Raw genomic sequence first — 22,216 nt, forward strand, 5'->3', positions numbered from 1 at the left:
AAGACCACACATAGCCTCCCGTTCTCTAAGCAGTAAGGATTTGTTAAAATAATAATAATAATAACGAATTAGTAATCCTTCTCTACTGGTGGCAGCCTTTATCTCATCTCCACTTCTGTTCCAGCAGTTATTACCACAGAATTTAAGTGTACGAAGTGATCACGGCTCTACCCCATTACTGTCACAGGTTGTCATCTTCAATTCTACAAAGGCTACCAGCCCCACAGGTCACAAAGATAATGAGACAACAGTTATGTATATACCGACTATCAGCCTCAAGCAATTTGTCCATAAGCTGACAATATTTTGCTTGTCTGAGTTGAAAAGTGAAAAGGCGTCATTTTACCACAAAAGTTCCATTTGAAGCTAAATTTCTGCCACGAGCTGAGGAGAGAGAGCTGCGTGAGCCCACATTCAGCTCTCTTGCTGAGTCAGACAAACTAACGGCTCCGAGATCAGTGAGCCACGTGAGGTGCTGAACTTCTGCCAGGTGACATTTTTGAGTGAGCAGATGCTGTTCATCATTTACTTTTATGGCTGACAGTAGGTATTTAAGGATACAGGTCAGGTGTAAAACCTGAAGGCATGTACATATTACTTCCTAATAACTATTAATTCAAACAGACTGAAAAACCTATCAAAGCAAACCAACAAAGAGGTCAAAACAAACACACAGAGACAGAGAGAGAAGACGTGTTGTTCAACTGGGTCTCACAAATACAGAGCAGAGTATGCAGCAATCTCGCTAGAAAGAGTCACGGAGACACTGGAGGGCTCGAGGAAAACTCCCCACGTGCCAGGACTAGGCAGTAAAACATGTACCGACAACACGTCAAATCACAAATCATTTCTTGGCGAGGTAATCACAACACTGGATATTTACATTTGGAGGGCATTCTAGTTTTTGTGCTCTGCTGTAGTCTGCATACCAGAAATCGTAGACTCCCACATAAGACTTGAGACTTAGAGAAACTGGAAGTGTGCCCAAGGAACCCCAGGACTCCCTGCACTGCGCTCACCACGTCAGCCAGAGTCTCGGTTCCAAACACAGCCTCCTCACAGCCAACACTCACAACTTCCTGTGAGAAGCTACTATTTGCTGGGAAAGGGTAGAGGGCATAAACTATTGGAATCATTTGTTTATTTTCAACAATGCCAAGAGAGTCTTAGAGCCAGTAACTACCAAGTTATGAGACAACCTCCCTGCCTGGATCATGAAAATAAGCCCATAGCACTGCTCACATTAGATGAAAATTTTACATGAATAGTGCATGTTTAGGAGAAAATGATTGTTTATAAAAAATATTATAGATATCAGAGACAGGCATAGAAATCAGACGTTGTCTAAAAAAAAAACATAGATAGTCAGATACAAAACTGTCTTTACCTCCACAGAAGCCGCCCGAAGTGATCTCTTCTTCGAATATATCAGAGAAACCCTTTCCAGCATTAAGCTTCGCCAGTCGACCGTCAATAAACTAAAATTTAAAAGTTCCAACTGTTAATTCATTCATATACTTTATAACATTAAAATACTTATTAATACAGAAAAATGAGGGAAATGGGTAAAATAAAAATAAGGATGTAGAAAACAACCACGGGAATCATACCATTAACAATTTAATAGAAAACCATGTAATACATGTCATTCTGTGTACAGACACACATATCTAGCTTTAATGAACTATAATGATCTCATGTGGGCTGCCAATGTTCTTTCCAAGAGCCAAGGACCACATAACAGAAACCACAGTACCTGTCGTGAGAAGCCTTTTGAAGTGTCGACCAGGGCTGCGCAAGAGACTCCTAGAACACACAGCCTGTTGTAATTGCCTTTCATTGCCCACGCCATGCACTTCAGACACAGGGCCAAGAGACCCCTTAGCTGGGACTAACCTGAAAGCCCCCTTCCTGAGGACTAGCTACCATAGTATCTGAGGGCACCAGCAAAATTCTAACAGTCTGTAAAGGTCTGTCGTTATACCCACAGATAAGCATAGTTCTTACCCCTCATTAAGGAAACTTTTCTGTGCAACAGATGGGACCATTAAAGAAAAGTACAAACAAACAATATGCAGAGACCGGTCCTAATAGATAACTACAAAACAAGTCCCATGCCTAAGGCTCACAGAGTGCTGCAGAAGATTGGGACAGAAAGACTTAAGACCCCCAGGATCAGCGAGTTTGCTGTGAGACTGCGCCTCCCGGTAACATCAGAAGCCACACTCACAAAGTCTCCCCAAACACAAGCTGAGCGAAAGTAATAACAATGGGCACACCATAGCAGATGGGAAGAAGCCCGAGAAGTCCCAGTTCTACACAAGAACCGAGTAAAGCCAAGAGTAGGAAAGGCGGCCTTCTCAAGGGTCGAACACATCAATTGTTCAGTGCCAAAAGGTCAGCTCGAACATGCTGTGGTGCTTTCAACAGGGATGGCCGCCATAAACTCCTGAGTTTGAATGCTTGGCCTATACAGAGGGGTAACAGGAGGTGTGGCCGTGTTGGAGGAGGTGTGTCACTGTGGGGCGGGCTCTGAGGTCTCATATGCTCAAGTGATGCCCAGTGTGGGGCACAGTTCACTTCCTGTTGCCTGGGAGTTGATGCAGAACTCTCAGCTGCCTCTTAAGCACTACGGCAGCCTGCACGTCACCATGACAATGGACTGAACCTCTGAACTGTAAGCCAGCCCCAATTAAATGTTTTCCTTTAGAAAAGTTGCTGTGGTGCCTCTTCACAGCAACAGAAACACTAACCAAGACATTGGTTACATTATACAAGTAACATTATAAAAACTCAGGAATATATAACAGTAAAAAAAGAGACCATGAATTTGAAGAGTGGGTAGGGGTATATGGGAGGATTTGGAAGGAGAAAATGAAAGGGAGAAATGTAATTATAGTCTCAAAAATAAAAATTTTAAAATGTCACACATAAAAACACTAAAAGCACCATTAATCACAGAAATATGCTAATATGTGCTTCACACGTGCACACACACGCACACACACGCGCACAAACACACACTCACACGCACACATGAGAACATTCTCTGACAATGTAAGGAGCAGACACTTGGTGGTCAGGAGTTTATATGTTCAGTCACACACGTTAGCAGAGGCTCTCACTGAACTAATGCACAGCAGACACGTGTCTGTCATCTAGTCGGGATCCACGATATCACGGTGACAACATCGATGTTCACCAAAACTCACTCCTTGTTTAAACTATGATGCCCTTAACCATAACCGAGCACCAAGAAATTTTAACCGTTCAATAATAACATGAGTACAGTTTTCATGACATGCAATGTAATTGCTGGCTGAAGGATCCATTAGCATTTAGGTTCTGTACTGGCCTGTCTTTGGGGTTCTCGCAGGACACGCCCTCAGCTGCAGCCACCTGTGCACATTCACTATGTTCCTTTTTAAAAGGGCCCTGCCTACCTCCCCCTTTCTTTCTTTCTCTCTCTCTCTCTGTCTGTCTGTCTGTTCTCCCTTCTCTTTCCTCTCCCCCCCCCACTTCCTCTCCTGCTGCTCCCATCCCAGGGGACCGGTCTCCCCCCCCCCCCAGCCCCTTTCTGCGATCCCTTTCCCTAATTAGGAAAACACAAAGCAAAAAACCTTCTCCTTGAACCCCGTCACAGGGCATCATTCTCTCTGCTTTTCTTAAACTACAAAAGGAAAACACGTATTGCTAAGGCTTGTTTAAGGTCCCTTTAAATAATAGTTTTCAATGTTCTTAAAGACGAGACTAGAGTGAGAAATACAACCTCTACAGGCCTTTGCACATGAATTCCAAGATGCAGTTGCCCTGGACAGCGGAGGGAGGCCTTCACGTGTTGACAGTAGTGAAGAACACTGCAGACGTTTACATGTGACCAGTGTGGTGTTGCCCGTGTAAGCATCGTCAATGCCAGGGAACTGCAAAACTGCCTGACATATACTTACATTATTGCTTTAGCTTGCTGCTAGTTGGAATCACACAGTGTCTTACTCTACCACTGAGCAAGGTATAGGGGATGGACACTCAGTTTAAACTGAATGCAGCTGAAGGGATAAAGAACATTCAAACGTGATAAGGCCATGCATTTTCACTTGGTTTAAAGGTAAATAACTACATCAATACACAGAATCAGCATTTTATTATGGGATCAAAGTCAGTAATATGATGTTGGTGTCCTCACTGTATACAATAAGTGATTAATTTGGAAATGAGACAGTTAAAGACACATTTAAATTTTCACTTGCACATGTTTTAACACAGCAGTATAAATCAAATTAATGGGATCTACTTCCATGGACTAAGAATCATCTTTTAAAGTATAGCATGAAAGGAAAAAGACAAATTTAAAGCAATATATTACTGGCAAGAAGAACCCACTAAGGCATCCTTTTAAAGGACTTAAATTGTTTTAAAAGATTAAAAGTAAGACTTTTTAAAAGGTTTTCCTTTTTGTTTATGCAGAGAATCCATTCATTTTATTAAATGAATCGAAAAAAAGAGAATCCCCTAACTATCTAGGGATTGTGAACTTCTAAGCACGGGTAACCAGTTTATGAAACTAAACTAGTGAATTGAGCCAGCAGAAATCAATCACTGGGTGAAATGTCATGTACTATCACTGACTTTACAAACATCCTGTCAGTGACAACCAGGCACTTACTTCTTCTCAAGGTACACAGTGAGTGGATGTTTTCACACACCACACATACACACACACACACACCCCCAAGCACGCACACGCACGCACACACGCAGCACGCATATGCACACACATGCACACACACGCACACACATGCGCACACACATGCACGCACACACATGCGCACACACACATGAACACACGCACGCACACATGCACACATGCACACACGCACACATGCACGCACATACACACACATGCACACACACGCACTATAAATACAGCCATATAGATAGTGACCGCAGGGGTAGAGAGAGAGAAGTATTAATAAGTATTAATGGAGAGAAGAACTGCACAGGACAGTTGCCGGGACTCCATTGTCAATAACAGCTCTCCCTGCTTTCTGACTGGGTATGGCTCATGGGCACGCCACTCTGCTATCTCACAAGAGATAGAGCAGTTTTGCAAGAGAAGGAACAGTTTTGGTACTGTTGCAGACAATTATGAACTTAAAGGAGAAGAACTTGTTTCTGTTGAAAAGATGAGTCCATGTAATCCACTGTTTGGGTCACAATGACTATTTTGTTTAGCAAACACGTATTTTCAGCTAACTGGAAGACGGTTTTAGAATTATTTTGTTTTGTTTGTTTTGACTGCTAGTGACGAATGACGAATAAACAATGTCAACATAAGTGACAGACACAGCACGAAATTTGGAATGAGCAGACTTACAGTACAATTAGAAAGCCTGTTTAAGAGGGCTGGACTGTGTGGTTTCTAAAATATAAATTATAAAGTGCTACACTCCACACTCTGGAGGCACAGGCAGGCAGACCTCTGTGAATTCGAGACCCACCTAGCCTACAAAGGGCAGCCAAAGCTACTGTTATGAATATGCAGAGGGGGAGACCTCAGAAGGGTGGAATGGCCCATGAGAAGCAAGAGACACATAGGCCATCAGGCAGGGCTTACATGGAAACGGGGTTTATTGAGGAAGGGAGGGGAGTGGACGGAGAGGGAAGGAGACAGAGAGGGACAGAGAGAGACAGAGAGAGACAGAGAGGGACAGAGAGACAGAGAGACAGAGAGGGACAGAGAGACAGAGAGAGACAGAGAGAGACAGAGAGGGACAGAGAGACAGAGAGGGACAGAGAGACAGAGAGGGACAGAGAGACAGAGAGGGACAGAGAGAGACAGAGAGAGACAGAGAGACAGAGAGGGACAGAGAGAGACAGAGAGGGACAGAGAGACAGAGAGAGACAGAGAGACAGAGAGGGACAGAGACAGAGAGAGACAGAGAGGGACAGAGAGACAGAGAAGGACAGAGAGACAGAGGGGGACAGAGAGAGACAGAGAAGGACAGAGAGACAGAGGGACAGAGAGAGACAGAGAGAGACAGAGAGGGACAGAGAGGGACAGAGAGAGACAGAGAGGGACAGAGAGAGACAGAGAGACAGAGAGACAGAGAGAGACAGAGAGACAGAGAGAGACAGAGAGAGACAGAGAGACAGAGAGAGACAGAGAGAGACAGAGACAGAGAGAGACAGAGAGACAGAGAGGGACAGAGCGGGACAGAGGCCCCCTCGGAGAAATGGGGGAGAGAGAGTGGGAGTGAGTGCTGCTTGTCTCTTAAGGGATCTCTGCGCCTGTGTACAGAGCCAGGGTGCGCCGCCCTACCATGCACGCCAGGTCCCTGAAGGGTGGGGCCAGGTTTTTGTTTGCTTATGTGACAACAAAACCCTGTCTGAAAAACTAAAGAAAAAAAACAACAACCCTACGCAGGAAAGTGCACACACGCACACACACCAGCACCACCACTAACAACAGGAACAGGAACAAAACCACCACGCCATCATCAAGGGAAGTTGGTTTTGGAGCAACGCTATCTGAAGCTGACCTCTGGCCTGCACACACACCCACAAGGACACCCACCCATGCTTAAAACTGACTGAAGCACTGCACGCAGTTCTCAGGACACGAGAGACTACACATTAGACAAGGAGCAGCGTTGGTAAGAACGAGACGTTGTTAACACTCACGGCGTGTCATGAGATAGCGAGGCACGTTACAGGATACACATTCCTCAGCAGTAAAAGAGCTTTCTGCCCTCCTTTTGATGCTGATATCACTAAAATCTGTCCAAACCTTTCAAATCTTGGCCCAACTCTATTATAGGAAACTGGTTTACATAAATCACTGCTGTAAGGTCACTTCAGCAAGTCCTATTACTCATGAAAATCCAGCACGAAAAAAAAGTGGTCATAAATTTGCGAAAGAACAAGGTAGGTATTTGGGAAGGTTTGTAGGGAGGGAAAGAAAGGGGAAATGATATAATTTATACTATAACCTAAAAACACAATTTAGAAAACTGAGTTTTAAAATATAATTAAATATATAACTAATTGAAAATGTAATATATTTTAGAAATGAGACATCATGGCAAACTTTTTCCCAAAATTTTTTTGAAAGTATTGTTCTGGCCAGATTCCCAGATTACACTTGAAATGAAGGGCCAGGTGCCAAGCTTAGGAGCATGCTCCCCCTCACTGAACTCCCCACTTGGGTATTTCCAGAACAAATCTAAAAATCCCAAAACAAGTCATTGTCAACATTCCATTGCATTTAGTGTCTACATAGTACAGAAATACTTAATCGCAATAGTGCAATCCAGCTACCAAAATTAAAAGGTTGTAAATAATTAGATTTTACGATTTTGGTATTTAAAATATAGCATTTGATTTGGGGGGATTATAAAAGGCAAAACAAAGCAAAAATAAACAAAACCTTTGTGCTAGGGATAGCAGTTCCTGGTGCCGTTATGTAGCAAGAGTGGTGGTTTGAGAAAGAACGGCTCCCACACGTTCATGTAGTCGGGTGCTTCGTCAGCAGGCTAGAACTCTTTGATAGGTCTAGGAGGGTTAGTTGCAGAAAATGTGTCACTTGGGGTGGGTGCTAAGGTTTCTGAAGCCCACACCAGCCCCTCACTCTCTCCTACAGATCAGGATGTAGCTCCCAGCTACTGCTCCAGCCTGTATGCATACTGGCAAGCTCCCCACCATGACAATGACCAACTACACAATTAAATGCTTTCTTTTATGGGTTGCCTTGGTCAAGGTGTCTCTTTACAGCAATCGAACAGTCACTAAGACATCAGGGCAGGGAAGAGAGGTATCTGCTAAACAGAAAGTGGTAATTTAGTGTCCATATAAATATAAGCTGCACTAACACAGGGGATAAGACAGGCCAGTTTAGAGCCCAAACATGGAAATTAAAAATGTGGAAAAACCACTGTAAAGCTTGGGTTAATGAAGTCACTGTAGCGTCCCAGAATTCTAACCTCGATGACTGTGCATGCGTGGCTAAAGGACCAGCAATTTACTATGTGGACTAATAACTCAGAAGAACAGTCTCGGGTAAGTCAACCAATGGTCTCTCGAATTCAGTTTGTCAGACTCTGCGTTAAGGAAGGCATGGGCCGTCAGTTTATCCGCTCATTTAAGAACTGTCTCACTTCTCCAGTATCTGCTAGACAGTAATCAATGGGTTAGGCAAAAGTAGAACCCTCATAGTGTTTAATTATCTCAAGGCAGTTGGAGACAACAGGCTGTGAGACACAGTGTTACAGGTGGCAGGTACTGGGAGAGACAGGCTGGAGGAGGGGCAGGAGGGGGAGGGGGAGGGGGAGAGACTGACTGTTAGAAGCCGGGTGCTCAGGGTGGGGTATCTGAGAAAGGCTGAAGGCAGTCAGGAAGTCAGGCAGGTGGATATGTACATAAGTATGAGTAAAGGAGACCCTGCATAAGGGCGGGGCTCTGCCGGGGGCCACCTGAGGTTCCACCCATCCCGAGAATGAATGACCTCCTGGGCACTCAGACCACACGCAGAATCTCCACATCAGACAGGGTCTGACTGCCAAGCTGCCCTATTTTCCCTGGTATATGGTATCCCCATGTATTTTACTATTTTTTATAATAATACATTATTATTATTATGTCCAGGCATTCCCCCATTCCCTCTGGAAAGATGATTCTGCTTACTAATTTCACCGAAAGGAAAGAAGCCGTCTAGTGGAGAAGGCAGTAAATCCAGGAGGGAGGAGGAGACGGTGTCCATCCCCTGACCTCACTTCCCCAAGTGAGCTTCTGTCCTTACAGACAGCTGCAGAGCAGAGCGGCAGCTTGCCTCCACGCTCTCTCCCATCAGGCCTCTGTGCACGGTCTCCTCCAGGCAGCAAGGCCTCGGGTGGCTCCAGCCCCAGTACTCACCTCCTTACCCATTAACACCACCAGCAGCTGGCGGTTTGTCTCCCCTGGGGACTCTTTGCTGGGCTAAGACATCAAGTTCCCTCCTGGTCCCTGCCCCTCCTTGCCTGCTCTGTGTGGACTTCCGCTCATCTCCCTTGGCGGCCAGTCTGAGGGCTATAGAGACACTGCCATCTGACAGTGAACCCTGATTCTGCATCTCCAGTCCAATTTCCTCATGTGCCCTGTCTGTATGTTTACCTACTCAGTACCTTACTTGACTATCTAATAAACACACTAGAGCCGGCATTTCTGAAACATAATTTTTATAAGAAAATTGTTAGCCATAGCTAAAAACTGAGCCTGCAGCTCAGTTAAGCGAGCTGTCCTGCTCAGTTTCTCGACTCCGAAAGCATACGATGAGCTTTCTCTAATGTTTAGTATTAAGTCCTCTGAAGTATCTGCTGGTCTCTTCATGATAGCATTCATCATCTGGCCGGGTCTCATTATAAATTCCATTGTCCGCTCCCACACAAACAGCCTGAATCCTTTGTGCCCCTGCCTTTGGTTACCCCACAGGGAGGGCACTGCTTGGGGACCACACCGTGTCGCAGTGACACAGACGTGGGTGTGTACCCTTGCGTCTGCTTCTACCACTGGGCCTGTCTTGTCGTGCTCTGTTTATTATGTTCCCACAGTACTCACGACTTTTAAAGTTCTACATACTTAGTAATTTTGCTGCTTCTCTCCTCCCCTTAGGAATGGAAGGGGCTCGTCCCTACTTTGCCCTCTGAGAAGTCCCACCCAGAACACTACATCCAATTACACTGGGGTGGCGGGGTGAAGAGAAAAGACTTGGGGGCTGTCTCTAAGAGCACAGCCTCACTTTTAATGACACTCCATTAGAAACAGGCTTTAAAAGAGGGGGGCACTGGAATTAGTAATTCTGGATGTAACATTCAGTGACTTGCCTGTTTCACAGACCCTCTGTGGCTGACGGAGGATGAGGAGGACGGGTAGCACATTTTGAAGAACGCATTTTGAGGGCTACTTGAAATCAGCTAGGAAAAGACGCTGAAAACTGTATATTTTGTCCTATGCTACTGGCCCCTGAAAATTCTTCTGCTGCACCCGAGTCTACCAGTATCTCTCTCTGCCTTGATTGCCCTTTTATTCTTTTTAACACTGTCAAATACATGCTTGGTGTAGTGACTGTCTCTTACGCGTCTCCACGCCCGCTGTCACCCAATGCTGCAAGCCTGAAGACCCGTCAGTACCAGTGATGTATGTGTTGCTCTTCGCTGCAGATCACACACCAGGAATGGGCAGCATCGGCCACTAAGGAAGCAGGGGGAGTTATGACAGCTCACTGTGTGGGGTTAAACGCTTTAAAAAATCTCCCCAAGCCTCCAGTTAACATAAAAGGAAACTGTTTGCCTTCTGACCCAATCCTTTTTATCGCGCAGCTTACCAAGTCAGGGGAAGAGATCCTGTTACAAAATACGGAAGGCTAAGACTACCACAGACTTTCCATTTGCAAACGACTCTCAGTTTATGAAGCTATAGCAGTACAAGTTTTGAAGAGTGCTATCATATTTAACGTCACAGTTTTCTTACACACCGAACTTGTCAGAATATCTCCAGGCCTGTTCCGTATAACAGGCAGTTACTCCACAGCTTTTTGTTTCTTCATTACTACTCATTGCATATGATAGATCAGATATTGGGATGGAGAAGTACTGAAAAGACAAGCCGCAATAGTCCATATCATTAGAGTCTATAACTCAAAAAAGTCAAACGAGAGAAGAAAGGCTATATGGCACAGGTCCAACACTGCGAAGCGGAGAGGGGATTTGTGTAAGAACGGGAGGCCCTACAGAAGCAGACACTAGCTAAGTCTTAAGGAGCAACCTGGGGAACATCGACTACAGAGAGTGTTTGCAGCAGAGGAGACATTTTCATCAAGAGTTTATTCCTTAGGGAGACGAAGCATCCACCGTTTCTTGCACCCGTGGGATGGGATTCACAGCCTCAACCACCCACAAGTTATTCAGCTGCTAGACTTTCGCGTTATACCCTAGATGTCCATCAACCAAAGAATGGATAAAGAAAATGTGGCACATTTACACAGTGGAGTATTACTCCATTAAAAAAAAAATGATAGTATGAAATTCGTAGGCAAATGGGTGGAACTAGAAAAAAAAAAAAAGATTCCTCCTGAGTGAGGTAACCTCGATCCGCGAAGAGAAATAGAATATATACGAAAGGTGGATGGGGCTGGTGGGGGGAAAGGAACAGGAGGGATCAGGTGGGGGAGGATGGAGGCAGAGAATAGCGGGAGGGACAACTGGGTTTGGGGGTTCCTTGGGGACAAGCCAGAAACAGTGCAATGGAAACTCTCAGGAACCGGCCGGAGGCAGCGTAAGACTGTAACCAGGTTAGACCTCCAGTGTCTGAGTCAGGGTTTCTGTTGCCTTGAAGGGACACCATGGCCACGGCAATATTTGATGGGGTGGCTCACAGGTTCAGTCCACTATCGTCGTGGAGGAGCACCAGGGCGTGCAGGCAGACAGGGTGCTGGAAAGGTGGCTAAGAGGTCTACATCTTGCCCAGGCCACAGGAAGTGGTCTGTCTCACTGGGAGTGGCTTGAGCACATATGAGCCTCTGCCTCCGCAGAGACACACTCCCTCCAATAAGAGCACACCTACTAAACGAGGCGGCACCTCCCAACTGTACCACTTACTTTGGGGGCCGTTTCCTTTCAAACCAACAGACCGGAACACAACCCAGGCACAAAACCTCTCCCTACCATTTGTTCTGACGGCAAGACGTGCTGGGGTAAAAGGTGCCACGGGAATTATGGGGATGGCCACGGGAAGGAGTCCACCCTTAACCCCACCCCTGGAGACCCTAGAGGCTGCATAGCTTAGAGAACTAGGATAAAGACTGGCAAAAAATGGGCAGGGGGTGTGAGTCAATGAACCGATCCCTAGTGCTATTCTGCTAGTCTCACAGATTGGGGCCCAGACCAGATGTCATCAGAGAGGCTTTACCCACCAACTGATGGAGACAGATGCAGAGACCCACAGCCAGAGCTAGGGGGGTCCTGCAAAAGAAGAGGAGGAAGGATTGTAGGAGCTAGAGGTGTCCAGGACACCACAAGAAAACCACAGAGTCAACTAATGTGACTCACAGAGACTGAACCAACAACAGGGAGCTTGCATGGGTCTGGCCTAGGCCCTCTGCATGTATGTCACAGATGTGCAGCTTGGTCTTCTTGTGGGACTCCTAGCAGTGAGAGCAGGGGCTGTCTCTCTTTTGCCTGCTTTTGGGATCCGTTCCCTCATACTAGGTTGCTTCATCCAGCCTAAATACAAAGGGAAGTACCTAGTATTACTGAACTTAATATGCCACGTTTGTTTAGTTGAAATTCATGGGAGGCCCGCCCTTTTCCAAACAGAGACAGAGAAAGAGTGGATGGAGTTGTGAGGGAGAGGCTGGGAAGAGAGGAGGGAGGGGAAACTGTGGTCAGGCTTTAGTATAAGAGAGAATACACACACACACACACACACACACACACACACACACACACACACACACACACCCAATGTTATACTTTACAGAGGTGTTTTAGAAAAATGTATAGTAGACATTATAACATACAGACACTTTCCCACAATCTGAGAGACACTATGGTTCCTGCACTGGGCCCACACAATACTGGTCCTGTAAACAATCAGCCCTAGGAGAGTAAGGGACGCCTGTGGCCCCACCCTTTACACACTATTGATGGGTTTGGGGAGAGCTATCTACATGGGGCTCATCCTACCAGGCTCCAACAGACAGCTCCACATCCATCATCACACAAATGACCCTGCTTAAATTCAGCGAGCCACAAACTGACAAATGTGAACTCGAGAGAGGTTTGTACAGAGAAAGGGTGAGCCTAGGTGTCAGGCAGATGAAAGAGAGTTGTAGTGACAGTGGCCTGTGTGTGTGTGTGTGTGTGTGTGTGTGTGTGAGTGTCTAAGAATAAACTGAATTAATAAAATGCATACTCTATTTGGCACTGGAAGGTACTTGTTATATAAAAAAGTTGAGTAAATACATGTTTATATTGGCTTATGAAAGGTAAAAATTTTAGATGAGTAATAAAAGAGAAATTTTCAGCTGAACTCTTCCCTACCATTTGTTTTCCTCAAGTGAGTTAGCAATTGCTTTAGCTTATTTGGGGGGGGTTTTATATAAATTATATAGATCATTTACTAGTAATGAAACACCCTAACAGTAATCTACACTGCCAGTCAAGAGGGTCGATTATCATGAAGAGGCCTAAAAGTCACAGAATAAACTTAGATTTTAAGATTTAACATGCTAAACTCTGCCATGATCCTAACCTTAGAAAGTAAATAAGCAAAGAAACTTTTTGCCAGTGGATTTAATAATAATAATACACACACATACACACACACACACACACACACACACACACACACACAATTTCCTTATTAGTACAGCTTTAAATAAAGACAGACTTAAAATATGGCTTTACTATTCATAAAGCTGTAAGATACGAAAAGATGGTTATGTCAAAGTCATGGATTTGAGGAGTTATTTCTGGGATTCCATCCAAATCTATTATCTAAACAGGAATTAATCCAAATGGAGTCCACTGTCGTCTGCCTAAGCTATGTGTTTATTTCATAGTATCATGAAATGTAAGAGGCGAAAGGCATCTGAGGCTTAGCATTCAAGTTTAGCTCACCTCACAGATGTGGAACCAGAGGGGCCGGGAGATACAGGTCAAATGTCAGTGAAAACAAAACCCTAAGAACCTAGTCTGGAGACATGACAAAAACAAATGCCTCCGTAAAATGCTTAGTAAAATAAATGCTGAATTTAAATACTCACTGGTCAATGCTACTGATAAAATAAGGCAGGTAGCAATTGACGCTTTGTTAAAGAACCTGCTTAGCTGCAGTCTGGGAGTGCAGGATGCTGAACACAGGGGGACATGTTAATCACCAGGAGTTCCTGAGAGCCATTTTTAACTTTTAACGTGGTTACCACAGTTCGTGATAATTTAGTATTTATTTCCAATTTGCTGAATAAACTCTGTGTATGTTCACTATCACAAGCTACGTCAGACTACATCTAGCTAGAGAAACGAGCACCTCACACTCAGCATGCGGTTACAAGTGTGGTTGTATGAAGGGCACAAGAGCCAATCAAAGATGGCGCGCTGAGGGGAACTCAAGAGGGAGTCCTGAGATGTTCACAAAGAAGGGTGACTGGCTGACAAGATGGAACCAGATGAGGTCACTGCATGAATGGCTCCTGTTCACTAGGTAAAGCACAGGGCACTTGGCCCATGATAGGTTGACATTTAAAACCACAGGCTGTTTTCCTGCCCTGTGGTTATTGCATTAAAAAGATGCTAAGTGGCAATAACCAAGTTCCTGCTTGACTCCTCTCCCTGCCGAGTCTGATTGTCTCCAGGATCCTGGAGGCTGGGGACCTACCCTACCCTACCCTTCCTGCACCCAGCTCAACCTTCAGTGGTTGGGCTAAGACCCTGCATCTGTGTGAATAAGTGTCAAACCGTCATACTGAATTGCTTAAACATTTAGTCACTGACAATAAAGGTTTGCAAATCAAATATAAAATACTACAATTGAAGTTAATTAAATGGTAAAAAGGACTCGAAGTTTCCTCTCTGTCACATTGCCAGAAATAAGTTCATGTTAATTGTTACATTACAACTACATGCTACTGCTGCGGATTCAGGAACTGTTCATTTGTAAGCATAATTATTGCTAAGAGAGACCCTGAGTGGTTTTAGATGCTTAACAGATACCAGTTCCTTACGATGGAGAGCAATTCCTTGTACAAAGTTCACACTCTTCTCTCCATCTTGACAGAAGTATCTCTGAAGATACAAGAATCTTTTAAATTTTTTTTCCAGGGCTATCTTCAAGTATTGCATTCATAGGAGACAAAACATGATATAATTTCTAAATAATACATTACTTTATGAGACATAAGATGGTATGAATACCTAAATGATGGTTCATTTGTCTACATAAAACTAGTCAAGTTGTCCTTATGAAGGTTCTGCTGCCAAGGGGCGCTTCCATGTTTCATATTAAGCATTTTTCTTGTTTTTCATATTAAGCATTTTTAAAAGATCTTACTAACTTTCGTTTATGTTTTTGCGTCTGTGTGAGGTGTGCCACATAAGTGGGCTTCAGATTTGCAGGATCTGGAATTACAGAAGCCAACATACATGATGCTGTATGAAAAATAGCAAGTATGTTAACAGTGAGCTATCTTTCATTCTTTCATAGCAATAATACATGTTTGTTATTTTATTAATGTAAAAAGAGGCAGGTAACAAAATTTGCTGAGCATCTGCAAGCTGTTCTTATGAAATTCTTCACAGTCCTGTGAAGTTCATGGTAATGTTTCTATTTTGTAGAAATGAAAATATGTACTCACGACAAGATTAAGACTAAACCAACTATACATGACTATTAAAACAGAATGCTTTTAAAATCAAACAGATTTTAAATGGTTTCAATAACAAAATTTATTATGCTATATTGACTGGGATGAATCTAGTTAACAGAATCTCAAAGAAGTATCAGTGAGAGAGACTTAGAGAGCGGTAACTACCACTGGATCCCTGGGCCAGATAAAATCATTCTGATTAAACCTGAGTGCGTGTGTGCGTGTGTGTGTGTGTGTGTGTGTGAGTGAGAGAGAGAGAGAGAGAGAGAGAGAGACACGCATGTCACAGTGAGTGTGTGGAAATTGCTGGCACTGGTCTTCTCCTTTCTACCCTGTGGTAAATTTTTACTATTTAGAAGATAGTTCTACTATCACAGAGCACATTCTAGACGGAGGTTACTTTTTAATTCGTCAAACAGAGAGCATTTAGAAGTACTTTCTGCTCTTGCAGAGGTCCAGGGCTCAGTTCCTATCTGACTTCTCTGACCTCCAAGAGCTCCTATAAACATTCGATATACATGAACTCACATAGGTGTACACAAATTAAAAAAAAAAAAAAAAAAGGAAGGGTATGCTCCTTTAATCCCAGTACTTGTAGGCATGGGCAGGCAGAGCTTTGTAAGTACACATCCCAGGCCAGCAAAGGCCATAGAGTGAGACACTGTCACAGAAAAACCAGTGTCTCTGAACTAAAATATCTGAATTTTGATGTCAACATTTGCTATTCTGAAATAGAAATGATATCTCAAAAAAAAATCCCTCAGGACATACACTATAACTGAGATTTTGAATTATATTACAAACTGGATTATACTGTGATGGTCTCGGTCTGCTCAGCACGTCAGCTCACTTCTGTGGATGGATAGGCTTCCTGGATGCATACCTGAACTTATCAACTTCTCCTGAGACACTTAAAATATTCTTCTTTCATTTTGAGATTATAATTTCATCATTCCTCACTTCCTGTTCCTTCTCCTAAACACTCCACACGCCCAAAATAATTACACCACTTCTCTCTTTAAACCCACCCTTCGCCACTCTTTCAAATTCACAGCCTCTTTTTCATTAATTGTTTTTGCGTGTGTGTGCATGTGTGTATGCGTGTGTGCACGCTCGCATGTGTGTGTATGCATGTGCGTGCGTGTATGTGTGTGTATGTGAGTGTGTGCGTGTGCGTATGTGTGTGTGTGTGTGTGTGTGTGTGTGTATTCCTAAATATAGCCGGCTCAGTCCGTCCGGAGTTATTCGTACCCATGTTCCCAGGTGTTGGACAACCTCGAGGTCACAGTTCTCTCACTCTGGGCAGTCCTCGGCTTCAACAGCATACAGTATTTCCAGAATGTTCCACCACAGGAGTGCTACAAGGCACTCTTCCGTTGACCATACCCAGACAACCTCCTGACTCAGAAATGACTTTCCCCAGGAGGCGGACTCTGTCCCTGGGACGTCCTGTCAGGGCACACGTGCCGGATGGCGCTGTTCTCCGGACGGACAGACAGACAATGGTGTTCAAGCAGTCTTACCTGCTTGAACAGCTGCAGGTCCACTGCGGTCTCCAGGAACTGCTTCATCACACTTGAGCGGTGCCTCACAAAGCTCTCCTCACAGAAGGTGATGGGCTCGCCCTGGGCAGAAGGGAGGGATTGGGGACGTCAGCACGAGGTCACTCACAGAGAACTGGTCTTTTAGGAGACGCCTTGAGGGCCACAGGGGGGTATGAGACACAAACCAATCCTATGCAGTGCCCAAGCTAGTAGGAACAGCCCTGTACCGAGCTTTAGGTCTAATGGTTACCCTGCTGTGTTCCTGCTGTCTTTGAACCAGAATTCCCGCACAATCATTCCTCACTTTTGGAATGGGGACTTTTTTTTCTGTTCTGTTGTAAACTAGAAATGTACAGCTTGGCCTTTCTCTCACAGTGGCTCATATCTAACAGCTGAGAGACTTTGGAATTTGGGCTTTTAAACAGTCCTCAGACTGCTAACAACTCAAGAACTCTGAAGCTGCATTACGTGTTTGGTGCCTCATCACACAGCTGTGTACTCTGAGGGCCACAGGCAACATGATATAGTCTAATCTAAACTATGCCGTACAGGCTCATTTGTTTGAGTATTATACCCTCAGCTTGGGGGTTGGGGGGAACGCTCTTTAGAGAAGGTTATGTAATCTTTAGGATATGAGACCCAGCTAGCAGAAATGGGCCTGGGTAGGCTTTGCAGGTTTTATTTGCTTTTGTTTCTAGCACAGTTCTTTCCTTGTTTATAAACTGTAAGGAGTCTCTGCTAGATGCATCCTTGTCATGAGGTACACCACTTACTTCCCATCAGGCCTTTCTGTGCTAAAACACATATTTCTTTTATAAGTTACTTCTATTCTTTATTTTGTCACAGCAAGAACAGTAACTAACATCATGTACAAACAGCCCACGAATAAGAACTATTCTTTTCTCAAAAAAAAAAAAAAAAAAAAAGAAAGAAAAGAAAAAGAAAAGAAAAGAAAAAGAAAAGAAAAGAAAAGAAAAGAAACCAAACAAACAAAAAACTAAGAATTCAATTTGCATGAAGTCATAAAAGACCTCAGTCCAGGACTCAAGCACAGATTATATGGTCCCCACTACAATATGTTTAATTCTAGAATACCTTGCAATGTACATATATTTCAGAAAGATTAGTATTTGCTATGGTTGAGGTGAATGTCTTCTATATGTTAGAGGCATGGGCTTTGGCCGATGAAGAAACTGGAAGACTGTAAAGACACAGAAGCCTAGAGGGAAGTTTCTGTTCATTTGGGACATGCCTTAACTGGGACATAGATCCCATCCCCGCCCTGCCCTCTCCTCCTCATGGCTGAGTCATCGTGTGTGGAGTTCTACTCCTCAGCTGGGGATCCCTGCCATCTGGTCCTGCTATGCCGGATTCCCAAAAGCAACAGGAGCACCGTACACCTTCATACACTTTTCTTCTCATAATTAACTTTGGTCAGGTATTTTGTTATAGTGAAGCGAAGCTGGCAAATCAATCGCAGAGAAGTAGATATACGTATTTATCTAAAGACAGGAGGTACAAACATTTTACCCATTTAAAAATTTCTCCCCATAACTCAAAAACCCTTGAAATGCACGAGAGCTACAGAAAGAAGCAGTAAGTCAGAGGACATCATATTAAACATCTATATTTGTTATTTCTCGTTATGTTCAAGAGGTTCGCACATCAATTGTGGAAGACAGGCCAGGATGGCATGCAAATTCTCATCTTCCAAATGTTCTACAGACTATAGTTCAATCATCTTTTCAGGGAATTGGAATAAGTGGCAATATGAAACAAGACATGCTCCAGAAAGTGCTATGAACCAGGAAGACAACAAACATTCAAATATCAAGTTTTAAAGCGCTAATGTCCTGACCTTCCACTTTGGACCTGCCCTAACTACGCTATTAATTAATTAAGTTCAAGTGACATTCTTGGCGATCATAAGAACAGGTGAGTGATTTAAATGCTTGAACATAATGCATCAACTCTCTCAAAAGTAAACATCCCACTTCTGGAACTCTACATAGACGACAGGCCAATGATCATTGGGGAATATTACCTACCAATAATGTAAAGAGCTAAAGCAGAAGTTGATGAATTGGATAAGAATAAGCTCTGAGGCAGGCATGTTTTATTGAGTTATAAAGACAACCACGAGCCGGGCGGGTGTTGGTGGGGCACGCCTTTAATCCCAGCACTTGGGAGGCAGAGGCAGGCGGATCTCTGTGAGTTCAAGACCAACCAGGTCTACAGAGCGAGTTCCAGGACAGGCTCAAAAGCTACACAGAGAAACCCTGTCTTATTTTTAAAAAAAAAGGCAACCACGACCCTTCCTTCCATTGCAATATTAAGATGCTTCTTTCTCCTTGTCTCATTCAAAGGGGCCGTGGAAAGGAAAGGCGGTTAGAACCGTGACGAAATGAATGCTTACAGGCTTGTATCTCAGAGCATCCCTGTAGGACCCGAACAAAGCTGCCTGTGCCCTCAGGAAGGCCCGAGCCACTCCGTCTCCCGTAGCCGTGGACTGCTTCTTCAGCTTATTTTTCAAGGCCGAGACCTGCACGGCAGAGAGGAACAGTTAAATTAACACCTCAGAAATTGGTACAGCGAGGTACGAACCCAATCAGCAGGCAAAGCGCAATGTCTGCAGGTCGGCCAGAATCCATCGTCCTCCCCGAGAGCTTATCTTTTTAGTTGTACCCAGCACCTGCTGCTCCGCTAATTGAAACGGGAGCGGGAGAGGATAGTAACGTGCTAATGCAAATTGGTTTATGCTCTCTTTTTTCTCCCAAGGCCTCTTGACATAAATAAGCTTTAATTATTTACAGTAAACTGCTTGTGAGGCACTATTCTGCAGATTTCTAGCAATTATAACATGTGTCTGCTTGTTTAGAGGTAAAGCTGGGTCCGTAGCGTTCATTTCTGTTGTGCGTTGTATTTGTTAGGAGTCCTTCAAGATCATCTACAGTTCCATTTTCTGTTTGGAAGCATCATTTGCGTAAGTGATTTTCTCCTTTTATCATTATCAGAAGGAAAGACAGAAGAGATAAAGTTACAGAGACCGTATCATGAATGGAAAATTATGTAATATAAATGTTGTATATTGTCTCATTTAAATTTTGCCACATTATCCTCGGAAAACATTCACATTTTCATTTATGAATGAAAACAAAGTTAGAACAAACAATAGGAACCAGTTTGCTTTTACTGTGTGGCTGCTCAGAGGCAGAGTTGCTATGCAAACTCAGTGCCCAGTGCTTCTCACTACCACATACTAGCCTGGTGCTCTGGAATGCTGCCACACCAGTAGGTAATCAGAGCAAAATGCCGATTTTTTTTTTTTTTTTTTTTTTTTTGAGACAGGGTTTCTGTGTGGCTTTGGAGCCTGTCCTGGAACTCGCTCTGTAAACCAGACTGGGCTCAAGCGCACAGAGATCCACCTGCCTCTGCCTCTCAAGTACTGGGATTAGAGGCGTGCCCCACCAACACCTGGCAATACTAATGTTTTAAGAAGCAATATAAAAACTAATGTTTTATCTGGTAACATGAAAAGTTTGAAAAGCCGCTGAACTTAGAATATTTCACACCTATTCTAATTTCACGTATGTGCTTTAGAAATGCAAGAGGAGGGGCTATTGGACTGAGTTTTAAGTGAGCTCATACTCAGGGTGCTAACTCCTTTTGTTATTCATTTCACTAACAAGTTCCATTCAAAATAGAAAACCACAGTCTGTACACTTGAATACACAAACTTCATATGTCCCTTATTGATGTTTTACCTAGAAAAATGTGAAGTTGCATTCTATTTTCTTATGGGAATAAAAACGGATTTAGAGAGGAACTTCAACTGGATTGCTCCCTCAACACAACAATATCAGCTGTATGAACTACCAGATAATAGAATAATACCATTTATCTTTTACATGTGTGCAAAGGAGAATATTTTTATTTCTTTGTTCAAGTTGTCCTGACTACTCTTGTAGGTGATGATTGTAATTGAAGCGTGAACCTAATTAACAACTAAACTTTGAATAATGCTAATGAGAAATGAACACAGCATCAGAGGGAAGACCAGCTCTACAGGTGATAAACCTTCACAGCAGTGACATTTTCCACTGTGAAGTCACAGTGACTGTGATCTCATCAAAGAAACAGACCCCCGTTGGGTCCAATTATAACTATAGTTTTCAAAAATTATTGAGTTATGGTATTCATAATCTATTCAGAAAGGCCTTTGCGGTATAGGTCTTATCCCCATAGCTGTGATCTTTTCAATTTATATCCAAGCTCCATAGATTCAGATAAAAGTTTAGACTCTAATTCATTTAGCCACAAAGTGCTAAACCAGATTCACAGCTTTTATTACTAGAATCTAACCCGAGTTTATGTAATCCACATATTCAAACAATAGTGTAGCTCAAACACACTTCAGACTTGATGTCCTTTATTCTGATTTGAAATGCTATCTTTCTATCAAAGTATATATTCAATTACTGTCCTTCCCATAAAGATTATGATGTAAGGAATATGCATTCAATGACTAAGAACATTATGAAAACTAAATGGGTTTTTACATCCTTTCAACAAAAAAGAATGAAACAAAACAAAAAATTCACTTATTTACAAAGGTCATGCCTTGTATCTTTGCAAACAAGGAAACACTACTGTCAGGGCAGTCAGCGCATGCTCGCGGAATGGGGAGGCGCCCCCCCCCCCAGCCTTCCCTTAGTGATGCCCTGGACCGGACAACTGCTATCCAGGCTGTCCAGAGAACTAGTCACAGCACCAAGGCCTTCCTGATCAAATGAGGACACATCCTTCACTTCCAGTCAGTCAGTCAGTCACACTTGCGATCATCTAGGAGGTCATTCAGTATCGAGAATGCAAGAAAGAAAAAGAAATTTCCCGTTCTGTAACTGTGCTTTCCAAAATGGCAGACACCAGGCACATGAGCAAATGAATGTCGCTACCCAAGACCATATCTGCTCCAAATATAAAGAAGACCCTGCACACACACACACACACACACACACACACACACACACACAACTCAACAAACCTTACGTTGAGTAGATTTTGAAGCACTGTTTTGTATAGAATAGATAAAGTATATCATTAAATCAATTTTGCCTGTGCTTTGAATTTATGAATGAAATTTCTAGAGAACTTGAGATGACCTGTGGGTCTCGGGGTTTTCTTGGTTAGTGCAATAGTCAGTTAGTGCTATCTAACCTCATATAAATATGCGAGGCACAAAATGTCCTAGCAAAAAACATGCCAATTTTTTTTTTGC

At 43.5% G+C, this 22,216-nt stretch overlaps 1 protein-coding gene across 1 annotated transcript in view; it reads right to left on the reverse strand.

Annotated features, from left to right (window-relative positions):
• The window catches only part of Dennd1b (DENN domain containing 1B), a 166,536-nt gene that overhangs the window by 27,647 nt on the left and 116,673 nt on the right, over nt 1–22,216 (reverse strand). The window contains exons 13-15 of the mRNA XM_051183180.1: nt 19,355–19,480; nt 16,918–17,019; nt 1,388–1,478 (exon numbers count right to left, since the gene is read on the reverse strand). Coding sequence (XP_051039137.1) covers nt 1,388–1,478; nt 16,918–17,019; nt 19,355–19,480 — 319 coding nt within the window. The remainder of the gene's footprint in view (nt 1–1,387; nt 1,479–16,917; nt 17,020–19,354; nt 19,481–22,216) is intronic.

Source organism: Phodopus roborovskii, unplaced genomic scaffold, assembly GCF_943737965.1.
Source record: "Phodopus roborovskii unplaced genomic scaffold, PHOROB, whole genome shotgun sequence".
NCBI lineage: Eukaryota > Metazoa > Chordata > Mammalia > Rodentia > Cricetidae > Phodopus > Phodopus roborovskii.